This window comes from Trichosurus vulpecula, chromosome 3 (genome assembly GCF_011100635.1).
Source record: "Trichosurus vulpecula isolate mTriVul1 chromosome 3, mTriVul1.pri, whole genome shotgun sequence".
In the NCBI taxonomy this organism is placed as follows: domain Eukaryota; kingdom Metazoa; phylum Chordata; class Mammalia; order Diprotodontia; family Phalangeridae; genus Trichosurus; species Trichosurus vulpecula.
In genome coordinates, this window is record NC_050575.1 from 241,269,833 (window position 1) to 241,288,644 (window position 18,812).

Consider the following 18,812-nt stretch of genomic DNA (forward strand, 5'->3'; position numbering starts at 1 on the left):
AGAAAAAAACTTTAAAAGTCAAAAGGAAATACAGATTTATCTTGTGTTTTGCAACAGATTTGTTTTTGACCAGTTAGTTTAAAGTGAATCATTTAAAGTGCTTCCAATTTAAGAAGCCCTTGATTATTCTTCTGTATTGTGAAGAATCCTTCAGTAACGAAGGATATGTGAATAATCATCCTCTCATTTGCCTTTTTTGTATGTTGATCTTTATGAAAACAAAACAACTCCTAAATACAGTAATGGGCTAAAACCCAAACATAAAAGATTAGCATGTATGTATACTTTGGGCCCCCAAATACCTCCTAATTTACTAATACATACATACAGACACACATACATAAGCACTAAAATACTGTACACGTGTATATTTCACCTTCAAAAATCACACTTCATTTATGTTTCATTCCCCTGCCCCTACTTTATAAAGTACAAAAGAGAAGAGATTTAATGATGGATTCTTCCCCCTGGATTAAAAAACATGTCTGAGAGCCCAAGGTTTTAAGCATGAGGTTGAAAAAGAATTTGATTAATAAAACTGATGCATTTTAGTTTTAGGGAGATGCAGGAGAAGGTGACTAGCAGTTGTAGAAGATAAATGGCAGTCTGTGTTTGAAATCTCCTTTCATTATTCATAAATTCCCTTGAATACTTGGGCATATACTGAGTTTAGTTTGTATTATATTTTTCAACTTCTCTCTTAGGATATTCAGAAATAAATAAATGAAGCAGGTTAGTTTCAGTGAGTAAACAAAAGGCCTCCAACTGCATAATCTGAATTGTCTCTAGCTATGAATAACAGTCTAATAGTATGTTTACCTCCTTTTCCTCCAAAAATAGTGGCAGGGCTGCAGGGAGAAAGCTGGCTGAAGCTCAATAAACTGTCAGGGCTGGGAGAGCCTGGGTGGTTGCTCCAGATGCCCTTTAGACACCTCAGCTACTCTCCAAACTACAATAATACAAGAGATTTTAAAAAATCTGTTAGAGTAACATTTATATATTAGCTTTGGTATATACAGTTTTTTAATTATCCTTTTAGGAAAAGAACTGGCAAAATTAAATGATCTATCCTAACTTGAGACACTGAGTGTTAAAGCTGTCACCCTCTTTGACAGCTACAGCCTCAAGCAGAGACTGCTTCTTCTGCATACTTCGGGATGACTCCAGTTCATACATAGTTGTCAAATTGAAAAGAACACTCTCATGTAGGTAGTGTTTAGGATCCTGCTGAACCATCCCTTCCAGCTGCCGGAGGGAATCCTTCAACTTTCCCAGATAAAGCAGACAAACAGCAGCATTGTTATTAGCCTGGAGAAACAGAACATAGACCATGTAATCAGACCAGACTGACTAAATGCTTGGAAAGATATCTTCTATAATTAACTCAGAAACACATTTACTTATTTTCCTATACCCAAGTACTCTCTTAAACCCCAAGTCCTTTGTACTAGGCTTTGTTTTCAACTAAGTTGAAGTTTTCAACTAAGTTCCTGTGATCTACATTTTGGTCAGTGGGTACTGAGGGTTCAAAAGACCATCAGTGTAAAAGAAAGCTCACACTAGTTAGATAAAATAAGTTGCCTGTTGCAAATGGAACTGATCATGAGTCAGAAGAAAGGGGACTTAGAGGCCATCTAAATCAGCCTTTTTATTTGACAGAAAGGGAAAAAATCTAAGGCCCAGAGAAAGGAAATGACTAGCTCTGGGTAATATGGCTGCTTAGTAGCAGAGTTGGGACTTGAACCTTACTCTGTTGATTCTCAGACTCCAGATGATAGAGTGGCAGACTTGGAAGCAGGAATCTAATATACCTATAATAGGCCTACCTTTGAATCCATCTTCTTATAGGTACTACCTGTGTGATCCTGGGCAAGTAATTTAGCTTCTCCAGACCCCAGATAACTCTAATCAGATTTTTATGGAGAATCATAATGGTAAAATGGAAATAGGGTTGGATTTTTGTTTAGGAGATCTGAGTTCCAAGTCAATTTCTGCCACTTATTCTACACATATGACTTTGGGCAAGTCACTTAACTTTTCTGGGACTCAGTTGTCTCATCTATAAAACAATGGGGCTCACCTGATGGTCTCTAGGGCTCAACCAGATGGTCTCTAGGGTTCTACTAGATGACTTCTAATGCTCCTTAGTTCTAAATCTGATCTGTTAATCTGAAGAATGCATGAAGCCCAAGACTCTATTCTACCCTTCTCTAGTGTACTTCTCCTGTGATATTTTACATTAGTTATCTCAGGCAGGAAAGTGCTTGAGGACAGGCACTGAGTTCACCTAACCCTTGATTTCTTGCTTTACTACCCTCCTGCTTCCAGTGCTCAGCAGAATGTTCCACATAAGTATTTGCTTCATAAAAGTTTGTTGTACTGTACTGTATCTTGGGTTCTAGGGTTACTAAAAATGCTTCTCCTTAGGTAGTTTACCACTGCATTTGTTGGTTCAATCCTCAGAATTTCTGTGAAGAATTTGTGAGCCTCTGCAAAGTTATTCTGTCCAAGATGAAGGAATGCTCTGTAATATAAGTGACACAAAAAGCAATTAACTTGGAGAATTCAAAATGATAATATATCAAACAGAATTGATGGAGTGATGCTGTCCCCTTCCCCCTACCCATAACTTTAAAGATATGAGCATTTCTGACATTTGCTCTTCAAAGTGTAATCTTGAGCAGTCTGGGTGTTAATGCTTTCCAGACGGAGGTAGTGACATTTTAGTTGATTGAACCATTTTATACATTCTGGCTAGCAAAATAAAGTGAGTCTAACTTTCATTAATTTACACACAGGAACTCAACCTAAAATTACTTTCTGCTATAAAAACTGATACCTGCTTGATCTGTATTTTCAATTCCTATATGTTCCCTATATACCATATATAACAGCTTATATCTTAATAAATGTATATGCACATGAGGCTGCACATTATTAAAGTACCATTTTACTCTTAAAGTCAGATTCCTCAACAGAACACCAAAGTACATGAAACAAAATAGTGTCAGACACTCAAAGCAAACATTTATGCAAATTCAATTAAAACTGGGGGTAATATAAGCAATGGTGTGAAGAACACCAAAGGAACAAGGACCCTTAAAATAAATTTTCATGACTAAAGGAACATAATTTCAATTCAGGCTAATGTAACTATATTAATAATAATGATAATAATAATAGTAATAACAATGACAAATAACATTTATATAGTGCCTACTATGTGCCAGGCACTGTTCTAAGCACTTTACAAATATTATCTTATTTGATTCTCACAACAATCCTGGGAAGTAGGTGCTATTAGTCTTTGTAATCTCCCGGGTCTGTCTTGCATCTAGTCTTAGCCCTGATAGACTCAGGGGGGTAAGAAGTAAGGATGAGACAGAAGCTCTCTAAAGGGTTTTAATGTTCATTTAGCATAATTTAAAACTTTTGCAGGAGTTCTAAAAAAATACAGCTTATATTTAGGTTTAAATATATACCTGTTCATTAAAACCATTATTTTACTCTGAAGTCCATCCAATTTCTGTGCTGCTCTCTCAACATCTTGAAAATACTTGTCAGCCATTTTTATGTCTCCAATCTGATTTGAAAAAAATCGAACAGTTCAGTTAATATACCAAATGAAGCTTTCAAACTACATCAAACTACTTTAAAGGTAAATTAAATTACAATGTGAAGACACTGGCACATCAGGTAAAAGGAAACAGAATTCTTAGGATCTTAATCATTTACCAATCATTATTCTTTGTAAAAAGACTGAAGCTATTAGCTCACATAATAACAACAATGGCCGGCATTTATTAGAGGAAAATATGGCTACAAAATTCTTTATGCAGATATCTTATTAGATGGATATTATTCAAATTGATATAACACATTAATTAATATTATAAAATTAATATAATAAACACTTGCTTTTCCCTTTGAAATGGAAAGCTGTAAATAATTTCAAATAAAAAGAATGGTGTTTTTAAAAGATGTGAAACATGGCAAGATTAATGACTTTTATTGGTCATTCTGAGACCAGCTGAAATGTCTATCTTCAAGTAACAATCAATATATCATTTAAGTTGTTCTTTAATGAATAAATGTTACTGAAGTTAGTGTTTGGGTGGGGAAAGAGCTCTATAGTACATTTACACACCTCAGACAATTTTCCCTCTCCTGGTTAATGCGAAATACTTTCTGATTATGTATGTCATGGAAACTAGGACTTGAAGTGAATTCAGGAAAAATGTTACGAAAATACATGCCTTCCAAGGCATCAGAGTTATGTAAAACAAGGCTCTTTCATGCTCCAAGGAACACCTACTAGTAACAATAAAAGAGGAAAGAAGAAAAACTTGGTTCTAGTATTGGATTTGCCACTAAGTGTGTTTGTATGATGCTGGGCAAATCACTTCACTTTTCCTTTCTAGCTCTTTCAGAGTCTATATGCTATACAATTTATTCTCTGGTCTTTTTTTTTTTTAATACAGTGGTCTCAGTATAATGAGACTTGATTGCTGCTGTTTGCATTTTGATTAGAAGAAAACTGAGGTGAGCCAAAAATGAGTTGACAGTTCTTTTGTTCTGTCATCCAGAAGAAATTATCTTTCAATTTAACTTGTCCTCCCCCCATCTCATTAACCATTCCAACTTCCTAAACAAAACTGACCTAAATTCTCAAACTACCAATACAAACAAAACAACACAAAAAAAGACACAAGAGAGGGAGAGAAGGAACGAGATGGGGCTGGTGCATGAAAATTTCAGTTCAACAAACACTGACTAAGCACTTACAGTGAAAGGCATTGTCTAGAGGCCAGGTATACAAAGACGAGAAACGATACAATTCTTGACTAAAAGAAAGTTTTCAAAAATCGGGAGGGGAGAAGATGTGGACACAATGTACACACGAATGAACATGATACAAAATAAAACATGACAGATATGGGAGAGAGGAAAAATGCTAGGGAAAATTGGAGGACAAACTTTTTTTCACTTTCTGGGTTTGAAGCATTCTTATTAATGAATTAAAAACATGAGCCATCCTTATTTTCTGTGCTAATGAAATTTGGTAAAAATAAATATTAGAAGTAATGGAGTTTATTATAATAAGATTTTTAGAACTTGCAAGAAAATAAGTTGAGATGGTATTTTTTTTTTACCAAAACTAGCTAATTTTTAACGAAAGATATTAGTAAAATCTTCGTCACATGCTTTCTTATCTGCTGATATTCTCTATGATTGGAATGAAAGTCTGCTTCTTTATATCAAACTTTACTAATACACAAATAAATGACACAAGTCATCTTTAAGTCATATTTAAGTGACAGAATCAACTCTTTGAAAGCATTGATTTTCAGGGAGAAAAATAAAAAATGTTTTAAAAAGCTGATAGTGCATCTGACTAGTTGGAGGAGAAGAGGGAAGCAGATTGTTTGAGTGCTGGCAACCATGTGCCTGACTGCTAATGCTCATATGTGCATCTCTCCCCATCAAGAAAGCCTGAATATTTATCCCTACTCATAATTTTCATGCAGATTCATAGTTAAGAGCACAGGATCACAAAGAACACTAATGAATAATATCTAATGTCCACAGGATACCACGAACATGTAAACAATTGTACCTATTTTGTAAAGCTCACACCCCTTTACAATAATCTCATTTTTTCTGATGGCATTCTTGAGGTTATTGTCCTGAATTCCCTCCAAAGCATTTCAGTCTAGTAAGGCAGGCTCTCTTACAAGTGATTACTTCAAGACCTGGTGATATTATAAAATGAAAAAAAAAAGAGTCCTATGATAGCTAACATTACTGACTTCTTTTTTCCATGATTTTACTTTCTGAAACACTGATAATTAGATTTCCTTTATTCTGAAAAAGGCAGACCACATCTGGAGCACTGTGTTCGGTTCTGGACACAACAATGTAGGAAAGGCACTGATCATCTACAGCATGTCCAGATGAGAACAACTAGGATACTGAAAAGCCTCAAGTCCATGCCAGATGAGCACTATTTGAAAGAATTGGGATGTTTAATCTAGAGAGAGACTAAGGGGGACATGACGGATGTCTTCAAGTATCTGATAGGCTGGTTGGCTGGTTGTCATCCTTCATTCTCAAAGAAGACCAAAATGACATCACTATGTAAGAGTCAAGGTAATGTGTGTCTGACTGAGGCTGATCAATATGAGTTCAGAAGGCTCTACCAGAGGTTGGGCACAAATAGTCCATATGAACATTTGGAGTGGAGACGTCTCTAAATTTGTGCATCTCACATTTTTTTGAGCTACTGCAACTCTGCTTCATTTATAGTCATGTAGAACAGGGATCAGATTTGTTCTGTCTGGCTCTACAGGACAGAGCTAAGAGCAATGGTTGGAAGCTGCAAAGAGTCAAATTTTTTGATGTCCAAAAAAAGTCACTAACCAGCAGTATTTGTAAGTAAAACAGGTTGCCTAGGAAGGTAGTCAGCCCCTCCTCATTGAAGGGGTTAAGCAGAGGCCAGATGACTACTTGTTGGGTGTTTTATAGTGGGGTGGGGATTCTTTTTGGACATGGATTTAGTCTCAAAAACTGCTGCAGACCCTACTAACTCTAAAATTTCATGACTGTGATTCTCTTTTGGCATCCCCCTTTTTTTTTCCTACAACAACTGTGGCTATTTCTTAATGTTTAATTCCCAGCTCCTATTCTTTTCTATCTAGTCTCTTTCTCTTAAATTATCTGCACTTAGTACTGTGCCTGGCACATAGGAGTCACTTAATAAATGTTTATTGATTATCCGTGTTTATGACTTTAGCCATGTGAATTACTGTTAAGATTTCTATCTTCAGGGCTAACTTCTGTCTTAAAGTACCCAGTTCTGTATTACTATCGAGTGAACATTTCCCCCTTGGATAGCACCTCAAACTCAAAACATTCAAAACTGAAGTCATCTTTCTCCCCACCAAACCCCAGCAATCTCTCCCTCCTCCCAAGAGGCTGAGGAGAAAGGGAAAAGAATATGGGAAATCAGTCATCTAAACTCAAAGTTTCAAATTCATCCTTGACTATTCCTTTTTTCTCAATCCCTACCTATATTCAGTGAGTTGCCATTCCTTCCTCAACCCCTAATTCTTCTTTCATATTACCATTCATATCCACTCATTTTCTATTCTCACAACAATCACCAATCCTTATAACTTTACACTTGACTTAACTACTTTTGTTGCCTTTTACTCTTCTCTTTCTAATCAGTTTTTCTTACCACTGCCAAATCATTCTCCCTAAAACTCACGTCATCATGCCCTAATCAAAATCTTCAATGATTTCCTGCTGCTTAGAATCCAAAGTCTTTAGAGTCTCGCACTTAAGGTGGGCTACAATATTGTTCCATCCTATATTTTGTATTTTACCTCCGATTTACTTCCATTGGAGAGGTCTATTTCTGCCAAAGTGTTTTATGCCCTCTTTATTATGTCACATTCATTTCTGCCACTGTACCTCTACTTACGCCTTCTTTTCCTTCTCTGATCCGCTTTTAAAGGATTAGCTCAAGGAATTTTTTTTTTTTCAGGAAGCTTTCCCTGCCTATTGTAGGCCACAGTATTCTTTTTCTCTTCTGAATTCCCAAGGCACATTGTTTATATCCCTTATTTGGCAATGAACTAGGTAATCAATTAATATTTTGATAAGCACTTACTAAGCACCTATTATGTATGTTAGGTGCTGGCAATACAAAGACAAAAATGAAATCATTCCAACATTCCATGATCTTACCTTCTACAGGGGGACATGACACATAGAACATGTATTATTTTATACTGTTCTGACATTGTTCATATATATATATATATATATATATATATATATATATATATATATATATATATATATATATATATATATATATATATAACCTGACTGGCTTAGACTTATTTCTTTGTACATTCCATACATTCCTAGCACATAAACTGCATACTCAATTATTTTTGGAATTGATGAATTTGTGAGAATGTCAAGTAAAAGCTATAAATCAACTTTTGGTGTCACAAAATTAGAAGAAAACTTCCAGGATATCTAGTACTATCTCTCATCCAATGCAGGGATCTTGTTAACATTTTCTGTGATGATCATGTGGTACTCTGCTTGCTTGATGAAAGTTACCTCACTACCTTAAAGGCTGCACTACTGGCCAGCTATAACTGTTTTAAAGTTCTTTCTTATATCTCTGCCTTTGTTTAACTGTCATATATCAGTCTTATCATCTCCAGTCCTCTGGAGCTATACAAAACAAATCTACGTCCCCTTGTATGTGACAGTCCTTTAAATATTTGAAGAAAAATATCATGTCTCTTCTATCTCTAGGCTAAACTTCTCCATTCCTCCTGACCACAATTAAAGACCCTTCATAATCCTGGCTGCCTTACCCTAAACACACGCTGTTAATGCTCCTCTCAAAACACGGTGCCTGGAAATGAGCAATATTTCAGATGTGGCCTGAGTAGTTTAGAGAAATAGTTAACACCTTACTTTCTGAGAGTGCTTTATGGATGTCAAAGTACATTTATATACATTACCTCATGTGATCCTTACAATAACTCATTGATCTAGACAGGGAAAGGATTGTTTCTGTTTCGTAGATGAGGAAAGGGACAAAGGCCAGGAAGAGTAAAAGTCATAAGACTTGCCCACAGTCACACAGCTACTAAATGCTTGTGTCAAGATAAGTATTGTCTTCTTATGCCTACTTGTATGTTTTCCATTATAGTACAATTTCAACACTATACTTTGATGAATGCAAATTCCATGTACAGCTTTTTAGTAGTCACCCTATACAACTCAAACTAAGCATGTCATGAACTAAAATTCTAACATACATTTTATATTAACTGCCATTAAATTCTAGTCATACATTTACTGATATTTAGTTCAATACATTGTTTCTAGACATTTAGGTGTTAAGATTTATTTTACATATTTTGCATGCAAAAACATTTTTACAATTTTCAAATTAGGTTTTTCAATTTTACAATTTGCCATTTCAGAAAAGCTTTTATTTGATTAGCTGATGAGATGAGAGTCAGGGTGGTATAGTAGACAGATAGCTAGTGTCCAATCAAGAAAGATCTGGATTCAATTCCTGCCTCTGACACATACTAGCTATGTGATCCCTGGGTGAATCATTTAACCTCTCAATTCTCTAGACTACAGGAGTCAAATTCCCCGCCCAAGTTGCAGCATGTTGCCATAAAATTCCCATTTTAATTCCCTGATTAAAATAAATGGGAAATGTTTAACAAAATAAATAAATATATATTATAAATAATGTTAATTTGTGGCTTTCCAAGTCAATATGCAGTTTGCAGGGGTCTATTTTTCTGTGTGCTTTTCTCAATCATTTTTTTTTGCCCCCCTAAATATAGATGTTTGCCAAGGTTTTGTCCTTTCCTTCTAGTCTATCTCATGGTGATCTCATTATCAACTTCCATGGCTTCAACTATTAATTCTATGCAGATGACTAGAATTTCTTCCAAGTCAATATTCTATTCCTGTACTGGCAGTGGATGGGGGGAGTTGGGGCCAAAAACTTCTATCTCATTTTCATTCTCTAAAATTGATTGATAATAGCGGTTCCTTTTAGATATAGGCACCACCATGTTCTTCACCCAATGTCTATCAGTAACAGAGTAGGGGTAAAGCTGCGATTCCTAATTAATTACTGTGTTTTTAGTCCATTGGGATATGTGGTTCCTATTTTGGAGCACAATACGCAAATGGATCTGTGATTTCAGTGATTCAGGAGTTCCTTTCAATGATACAGGCTGTAACTCGTCCATGCCCGACCCAAATATGCAACACTTGTCCATATTTTCCCAAAAGTTCAACATAAGGCGTCTACTCAATGTGCTGGAGACCTTCTTTGTTTTCTTTTGATTGAAAGGGTATTAGTAGACAACTGTGGTGATTTATCTGTCATCCTTCATTCTTGCCACATACCAACCAGCCCGGTTTTTCTTCCTATTATGTAATTCCTTTTTAAAAAATTTCCATATTAGTCATGCTGTGAAAGAAGAATCAAAACAAAAGGAAAAAACTACAAGAAAGAAAAAACAAAAAGAGAAAATAGTGTGCTTCGATCTGCATTCAGACTCCATAGTCTAATGTGGATCTACTCTCTGGATATGGATAGCATATTATTCCTTCTTGCATCTTTTGGAATTGTCTTAGATCACTGTATTGCTGAGAAGAGCTAAGTCTATCAGAGCTGGTCATTGCATAGTGTTGCTGTTACTGTGTACAATGTTCTGTGGTTCTGCTCACTTCACTCAGCATCAGTTCATGCAAGTCTTTCCAGGTTTTTCTGAAATCTACTTGCTCATCATTTCTTATAGCACTACAGTATTCCATTACATTCATCTACCACAACGTGTTCATCCATTCCCCAACTGCTGGGCATCCTCCCAATTTCTAATTCTGTGCCACCACAAAAAGAGCTGCTATAAATATTTTTGTATATGTGGGTCCTTTTCCCATTTGTATGACCTCTTCAGGACATAGCCCTAGTAGTAGTATTTCTGGATCAAAGGGTATACATAGTTTCATAGCCCTTTGGGCATTGTTCCAAATTGCTCTCCAGAATGGTTGGATCAATTCACAACTCCACCAACAATGCATTAGTGTTCCAATTTTCCTACATCTCCTCCAATATTTATCATTGTCTTTTTTTTTCAAATTAGCCAATCTGATAGGTGTGAAGTGGTACCTCAGAGTTGTTTTAATTTGCATTTCTTTGATCAATAGTGATTTAGAGCATTTTTCATATGACTATAGATAGCTTGAATTTCTTTATCTGAAAATATTCTTTGACCATTTGTCAATTGGGGAATGACTGGTATTCTTATAAATTTGACTCAGTTCTCTCTATATTTTAGAAATGAGACCTTTATCTGAGACAATCACTATAAAAATTATTTCCCTTTCTATTTCCTTTCTAATCTTGGTTGCATTGGCTTTGTTTGTGCAAAAACTTTTTAAGTTTTATGTAATCAAAATGATCCAATTTGTATTTCATAATGTTCTCTATCTCTTGTTTGGTTATAAATTCTTTCATTTTCCATAGATCTGGCAGATAAACTATTCCTTGCTCTACTAATTTGCTTATGGTATCAACCTTTATGTCTAAATCATGTACCCATTTTGACCTTATCATGGTATATGGTACAAAATGTTGGTCTATTCCTAGTTGCTGCCATACTATTTTCCAGTTTTCCCAGCAGTTTTTGTCAAATAATGAATTCTTATTCCAGATGCTGGAGTCTTTGGGTTTATCAAATGGTAGATTACTATAGTCACTGACTACTGTGTCTTGTGTTCCTAATCTATTCCCAAGTAAATCCTTCATTACAGTTTTCTCATAGCATAGTAGTCCCTGAAATAAACTCTTTTGGGGGAGAAAGGGAAAAAAAAAACCCCTTACCTATTTTACATGATTTAGAAAGAGAGGAGGAAAAAAGGAAACGACAGTATATAAGTTCACATTTTGCAATTAGGTGCCCTATATATTTTGTTCTTTGTTGCTGCGTTTGTCCTTTGTTTTCAAAGAGGACCATGATATCAGGAAAATGATGACATGACCTACAGTTGACTTTGATTTGAGTGAGGGAGGGCTGTCCAAAGTCACCAGCCTCACTTTTTCCTCCAGAGCCATCTGGGTCCAATGGCCTGATATTCATTAGGATGACTGGAGATAGCTCAGGATGTCACCCCATATGTATGTACTTCATATATGTTATACAGACAGAGTCTTATTTATATCTTACTTGGTCTTTAAAAAATAGCAGTAAATGTGAGGCTGTTTATAGGAATGAGGGGAATCTGAGGCATGGTTTATATATTTTTAAAAATGTGTTTGTTTTTGATGGGAAATTCAAAAGGCTTATTCAGAACTACATGACTTTTGCGCCTCATTCTTAACACTGAGATTCTAATTCTGTGGCTACCATTCATTCAGCCAACAATATTAAATGTCTTCTATGTTCCAGGAATGGGGTTAGGTGCTGAGGATAAAAAAACAAAACAGTCCCTGTGCTCAAGGTGCTTACATTCTATGGAAGGGGACACAAAATGAACACAAATAAGTAAACACAAAGTATATAAAATACAGACAAAGGGGAAGGTAGAGAAGAACATTAGTAATTGAGAGTGGGGGGTTTGGAATCAGGAAGCTAGGGATTCTAAGAGATGAAGGTGAGGAAGGAGTACAGTTCAGAAATGGGAGGTACTTGTCCAAAGACAGAGAAGTGCATAGGATGCTGTATACGGGAAATGGAAATCAGGGCACCTTAGCTGGAACACAGAGTGTATAGTGTGAGAAGAAATAATGTGTATTTCCCAGAGAGTAGAGAGTGAGAAGGTATAAAAGTTAGATAGATTATTGATTATTATTTGATTAATATATACATTAATTATATATAATTATACATATTAAGAATTGTAGTAACTCACTGGAATCAAATAATTATGGACTAGAGTAAGATTTCACTGTATAGGCCTTAGTATAAGAGTTTATGAGAATTGAACTTCCCTATTTTTCTGAGCTATAGCCTGAACTCTTCCCCTAGATGGGAGGAGGGGGCACGAGTCCCTGGAGTTATAAGATGTTCTGCCTGCATAAGTTAGGGGTTGCTTTACACTGGACTTTCTGGAGAACGCTGATAAACTTTGTGTGTTCTCCACAGCCCAGAGTCTGGAGATCCCCTCCTTTGAGTCAGGCCATTTGTAAGCCCATCCTTACCTGTGATATAGACCAATTTCTGTCTTAGTTAAGTTTTCATCACAGAACTATTTTTAGCTCCTCATATAAACTGTTATCTCTTCACTGTATAAAAAAAGGCTACTCTGGCTGCCAGAGGCATCCTTGAGTGCTGGGGAGTCTTGGATCTCATTTTATTAGTAACTGCTAACCTTGCTAATAAATTGATTGTGCTTGGACTTTTGTGCCTCAGTTTCTTATATCACAGATCAATCATGACAAAGTGAAGTATTTTAAATGCCAATCAGAGGAGTTTGTATTTTATCCTTGATACAATTGGGAGCCACTGGGGTTTCTTGATTAAGGAAGTGACACAGTCAGATCTATGCTTTTAGGAATTTCAATTTTGTAGCTATGAGGAAGATGTATTAAAGCGAACAGAGACTGGAGGCATGGAGGAGACCACTTAGTAGGCTACTCTATAGTCCCTTATGTTCTTCATGAGTTCCAAACCCACATGTCTAACTCCTTATTAGACATTTCTTCCTGGATATCTTATTAAAACTTAAAACTCTAGTAAGCCACCCTCCTCTTCCTGACTTATTTCTATTATAAGGCACCCATCTAGGATGGCCAGGAAGTAGGAAGACCCAGTATCACTAGGGATGCCCTTCTCCCCTTCCCACCCCACTTCAACCAAGAGGTACCCCTTTCCCCCGTCCTCCTCACCCCCAACTGGGACATGCAGCGCCTGGTACATATTAGATGCTTAAAAAGTGCGCACGCACGCTCGCTCGCTCTCTCTCTCTCTCCACCCCCCCTCCCTCTCCCTTCTATTTCTACTCTCTCTCACTATCTAAGAGGAAATCTTGGAGTCATCTTTGATGACATTTAATTCAATTTAATAAACATTTAGGGCCTACAACATGAGTAGGAGCACACTGCTTAGGCATCCTATTCCTAATCAATACTTATCTTGGATTGTTTCTTCATCTAGCCCTTTCCATTTCCCTTGATAGGGACATATCTCATGCTCACTACAGTAAAAGATTTTCTCGCTCCAGTCTCCAAGTCAGTTTAGGCAATAGTGATAGCTAGTCCTTCTCCAGTACAGTTATGATCTTATCACTCTCTTGCCCTAAATTGTTCACTGGCTCTTTCACTGTCTCCTCCTCCTCTTCCTCCTCCTCCTCCTACTACAAAGTCCAAATTCTTCACTACTGCATTCAAAGCCTGCTCTAGTTTGGTTCCAAATCTCCTTTTCCAGTCTCTTTTCCCACTATTCCCTACATACAAGACTATGTAGTCTATCCAAACTGAATTGTATATAAAACTGAACACACCATGAGTAACGATAACAGAAGAAATTTATGTAGTTCTTTAATGTTTGCAAAATGTTTTATTTCATTGCCTCATCAAGACTTGCGACTACCCCATGGGGTAAAAATAGTAAACTCAGCTCCAAAACTCCATTCTTGAAAAAGACCCTCCCAAATGCTTCACCTGAAGTGATCTCCCTCTCTTCTGAATTCCTAGAATGTTTTGTTAATACCACTCATAGGGCATTTATCATGCAAAGAAAAGGGCTTGTATTATAGATATCTGCGTGGGCAAAAGTGTGGCTAAAGACTTCTTTGTATTCCACATAATGCCTAACAGATCATGACGAAGGAATTTAATGGACTAGAGATCAACTGCAACCTTGAATGCCAGGCTAAACCCAAAATCCTTATAAGGCCTGACATTTGAGGTCCTCTAGAACCTGATTTTCCATTACTTTTATAGCCATCCCTCCATACTGCCCAAACATGCTCTGTGTGCATTCCCCCCTAACTACCATTTTCATTCCCTAATCCTTTACACTTATTTCCCCTCAATCATCAGTGATTACTTCCTTTCCTGAACTCTTGCAGCCCTTATATGAACATTACTTGCTTGGCACTTAGTATATGCTAGAAAACTTTGGTTTTTTTACATCTATTGTTCATATAGTATACATCCCAGATTATAAGCATTTAGAGAACAGGGAGATACTTTCATATATTTCCAGGGCCTAGAAGAGTATCTTACACATAGAAAGTTCTCAGTATATGTTTGTTGATGATAGTTCTGACAAAATACTGAGTTAAAGGTTACTTTTGAAAAGTTCAAGCTTTCAAATTAGTATGGCTTCAGTAATGCATCCTATTATTTTTTTTTTTAGGCCTCTTGAACAGCAAGCAAATTGCCTAAGGATTGAAGGGGAGTAAATGGAGTCCTCAGCCTTTAAACAAGAAAGGATGAATGATCCTAGGAAAGTAGCAGATAGTAGATAACTTTGAATTCGGTAAATATAATTAGAATTCTGTTTCTTGTGACAGGGAAACTAGGAAACAGTCAGTAGATTAACCTGAAGTGGTAAGTACACTGGAATAAAAATCCTTCTAGCTTCCATTAACTGGCCAGATGCCGAGGGTGACCTGGAATAGGCACAGTGATATTGGACCACTTTGGAGGAAGAAGTAGAGAGGATGAAATGCTTGGGGGTCCGGCCTCTAAATGGCCTCAGATTTTGAGTCTACAAAGGTTTCCTTGAGTTAACCCTTTAGATAGCCATAAAGAAGCTGGGATAGTGTGTCTCCTTTTTCCTCATCCTTGTTACACTAATTTCAGGGTTTCAAAGCTTTATGATTCAATTGGTGTTGGACACTCCCTCCTCTGACACAAACAGTAATCCTTCTACAATTTAGGAGAATGCTAAAGGTTCCTGTGGTTTGAAAAATCATTGCCTTATAAAAGGGTGAGAAGCCTCTTCAAATGCAGCTGGACTGGTCCTTGGATGTCTGACATGATCCATCACTGGGCCTATTCTGGAAAGCTTTTCAATTTGATAGGACCTCCCTAGAACTTGCGCTCTGCAGGCAGTACCCTTGAGAACCCAGTACTACTAATGAGTGCCCCACAGCGGGGCACTGAAATGGAACTTTATTTGATTGTCATCTTTGCCACAGAACGATTTTCTCTTTAATTCCTGTTTGTCTAGTCTAATATATATGTATTTTTTTATCTCCAAAGGGTCCTTAACCTGGTTCCTTACTCTTCCTTGCTTTCCTCTAGCAAAGGCCCTCCTATTTTGGAAGAGTTATTTCCCTCCTTGCCCCCTCAAAACTGCGGCATTTGTTTTCCACCTGTTGTTGCTATTGTTATTAGAGGCATTTACTTTCAGTTATTCAGCCATTAGCCTTTCCTTCCTAGGACACAAATGCTTAGCTGTTTCATATAACTGAATCACCTTTAAGACCTGAGTATGACCTTGTTTTCTCTAATTTCTCTTCCTGTTTTCCTAAAAGGATTACAAAGGGCCTGCATATGAGTCAGAGAGAAACAAATTTAAAGAACTAAAGAAGAATGTTTCTCATATGTTTAAACATCATATTACTTCTAAAGTTCTTTAATTCAGCAGATTAGGTGGAAAATTTTCCAGGGATACCAATGTCTCAAAATAAGTTACAGAAGTAGGTTTCATTTCAAAAAGCTGAGATTTCCTATCCTGGTATGATTTTTCTCCCCCTTCTCCCCACCTACTTATAGCTCCTCTGCACAGAACTTCAGAGTACCTTTAAAGGAAGCTGTGCATGACGAAGAGATATGCAGCAAACTGATAAAAATGAGGACTTGTCACCTGATTTTCAAGTAAATGACAATGGTTTCTTCAGCACAGACACATGGCTATAAGATAATCAGACCTGAGAGAAGGCTAAGGTGAATGACTGACCTATTTTACATTCAGGTATCAATACTTAAAAATAATGCCATCAATCTTTACCCCATTATCTTTCAAGAAAATTTTTTAAAATGTGAACAGCACATATTAATAAAGGTGGGCCCAATCAGGAAACCAGGAATATTACAAGCACTACTCATAATAAGCCTAGACTTTTTTTCCTTCCCCTACAAAGGGATAAGTTTTTTGAAAAATTGAAATGGAAAGCTAGTGATCAGAAGCCCAAATATAAAAGAGGCAGCATGCGGTACCTACCCTATCACTGGTGCCCCTTTTTGCATTTCTAGCAATTTTTAGTGAATTAAGACCATTTTCATGTCACCTAATATTTCAGTAATATTTTAAGAGTGCAATTCATTGTAAGTTCCGATACAGAGTAGGGACAGGAGGTGTACTCTGAACCTAACTGTGTGGTATTATCCAGAAGCTTAAAATCAACACATTGACTTCATCTTCAACTGCCTAGATATATCCCTAGCATTATCATAGAGCTATTATAGAGTATTTAAGATTTCACAGACTTCTGCACATTTTTCTTTAGTAAAATCATTTGTTCTATTTTCATTCCTTTAGAATTAAATGGAAAATTTCATTTCCTTTTTTGATTAGTGTTTGCTTCTCAGGTTTCTCTGTAGAATTACAATGCCTGAACTAAAGCATTATTCAAGAAAAGTCTTTTGTTTCTTTTCCCTGCTTCTTTTCTTGTTCTCACATGCACGGAGAAAGGAAACATAAAAGAGATTGACACTAATTGTATTTTTTTTGACCAACACAGGATCAACTAAAACTTTTTAAATGGTTTAGCCCTCCTTTGTTTCTCTTTAACTTGACAATGAACAGCCTGAACAGAGGGGAAAGTTAGCTGGCTGGGACTGGTTGGCTGAAAGATAAACAGCTGCACCGTACTACACACATACCTCATTTTAATGTGCTTTACTTAATTGTGCTTTGCAGATATTGTGGCTGGTTTTTTTTTATTTTTAATTTTTTTTTTAACAAATTTAAGGTTTGTGGCAACTCTGTGTCCAGCAAGTCTATCATTGCCATTTTTCCAACAACATGAGCTCATGTTATGTCTCTGTCACATTTTCATAATTCTTGCATTATTTCAAACTTTTTTTTATTACTATTAAATCCATTATGGTGATCACTAAGCAGTCATCTTTGATGATACTATTTTGATGATGATACTAATTGTTTTGGGATGGTATGAACTGCATCCAAGTGAACTAAATAAATAAGTGTTGAATATGTGCTGACTGCTCTACTGACCAGCCATCTCTCTCCCTCTCCTTGGGTCTCCCTATTCCCTGAGATACAAAAGTATTGAAATTAGGTCAATTAATAATCCTACTAGAGACTCTAAGTGTTCAAATGAAAGGGAGAGTCTAACAATGGGGCAAATTTCATTGCTGTCATATTTTAAGAAATTGCCACAGCTACCCCAACCTTCAGCAACCACCACCCTGATCAGTCAGCAGCCATCAATATTGAGGCAAGGCCCTCCACCAGTAACAAGTTATAACTTGCTGAAAGCTCAGAGGATGGTTAACATTTCTTAGCAATAAAGTATTTTTAAATTAAAGTAAGTACGTTGCTTTATTTAGACATAATACTACTGTACACTTAATAGACTACAGCAGGGGTGGGGAACCTGTGACCTAGAGGCCACATATGGCCCTCTAGATCCTTGGGTGTGGCCTTTTGACCAAGTCCAAGTTTTACAGAACAAATTCTTTTATTAAAGGGATTTGTTCTGTGAAGTTTGGATTCAGTCAAAGGGTATACCTGAGGACCTAAAGAGTCATATGTGGATTCAAGACCATAGGTTCCCCACCCCTGGACTACAGAATAATTTTAACAGGACTTTTATATGCACTGGGAAACCAAAAAATTCATGTTTTTTGCTTTACTGTGATAATTGCTTTACTGGGATAATCACTTTATTGCAGTAGTCTGGAGCCAAACCTGAAACATCTCCAAGGTATGCCTGCACTTCATATTGGAAGGAGATAACAAGGGCACAGGCCTAGTTCAGAGGAGCAGGGCTGGGTATGGCACTATGCACCATTATCAACTAACATTTACTGAGCATCCACATGAATAGAAAATATGCCACTAAGATCCCTGCTCTTGAGAAATTTACCTTTTCTGCTAGAATATTTGGCAAAGGAGACACTCTCTTACTTCTGGAACCCAGTGGTCCAGAGACTCTGGAGTCTTCTCTGTCTTTTCCTCTTTACAAGCAAGTCTGGAAAATCCTTACTATCTTTCTGGTATGATCACAGAATTAACGGTATTACTGAGAACTGGAAAGGATCT

General features: G+C 36.7%; 1 protein-coding gene across 2 annotated transcripts in view; it reads right to left on the bottom strand.

The window, feature by feature from the left end:
* Positions 1–370: 370 nt before the first annotated feature.
* TRAPPC12 (trafficking protein particle complex 12) overlaps positions 371–18,812 on the bottom strand; it is a 157,781-nt gene continuing 139,339 nt past the window's right edge. For both annotated transcript variants that reach the window (XM_036751096.1, XM_036751095.1), the window contains exons 10-12: positions 3,483–3,583; positions 2,437–2,524; positions 371–1,308 (exon numbers count right to left, since the gene is read on the bottom strand). In XM_036751096.1, coding sequence (XP_036606991.1) covers positions 1,066–1,308; positions 2,437–2,524; positions 3,483–3,583 — 432 coding nt within the window. In that variant the 3' untranslated portion in view covers positions 371–1,065. The remainder of the gene's footprint in view (positions 1,309–2,436; positions 2,525–3,482; positions 3,584–18,812) is intronic.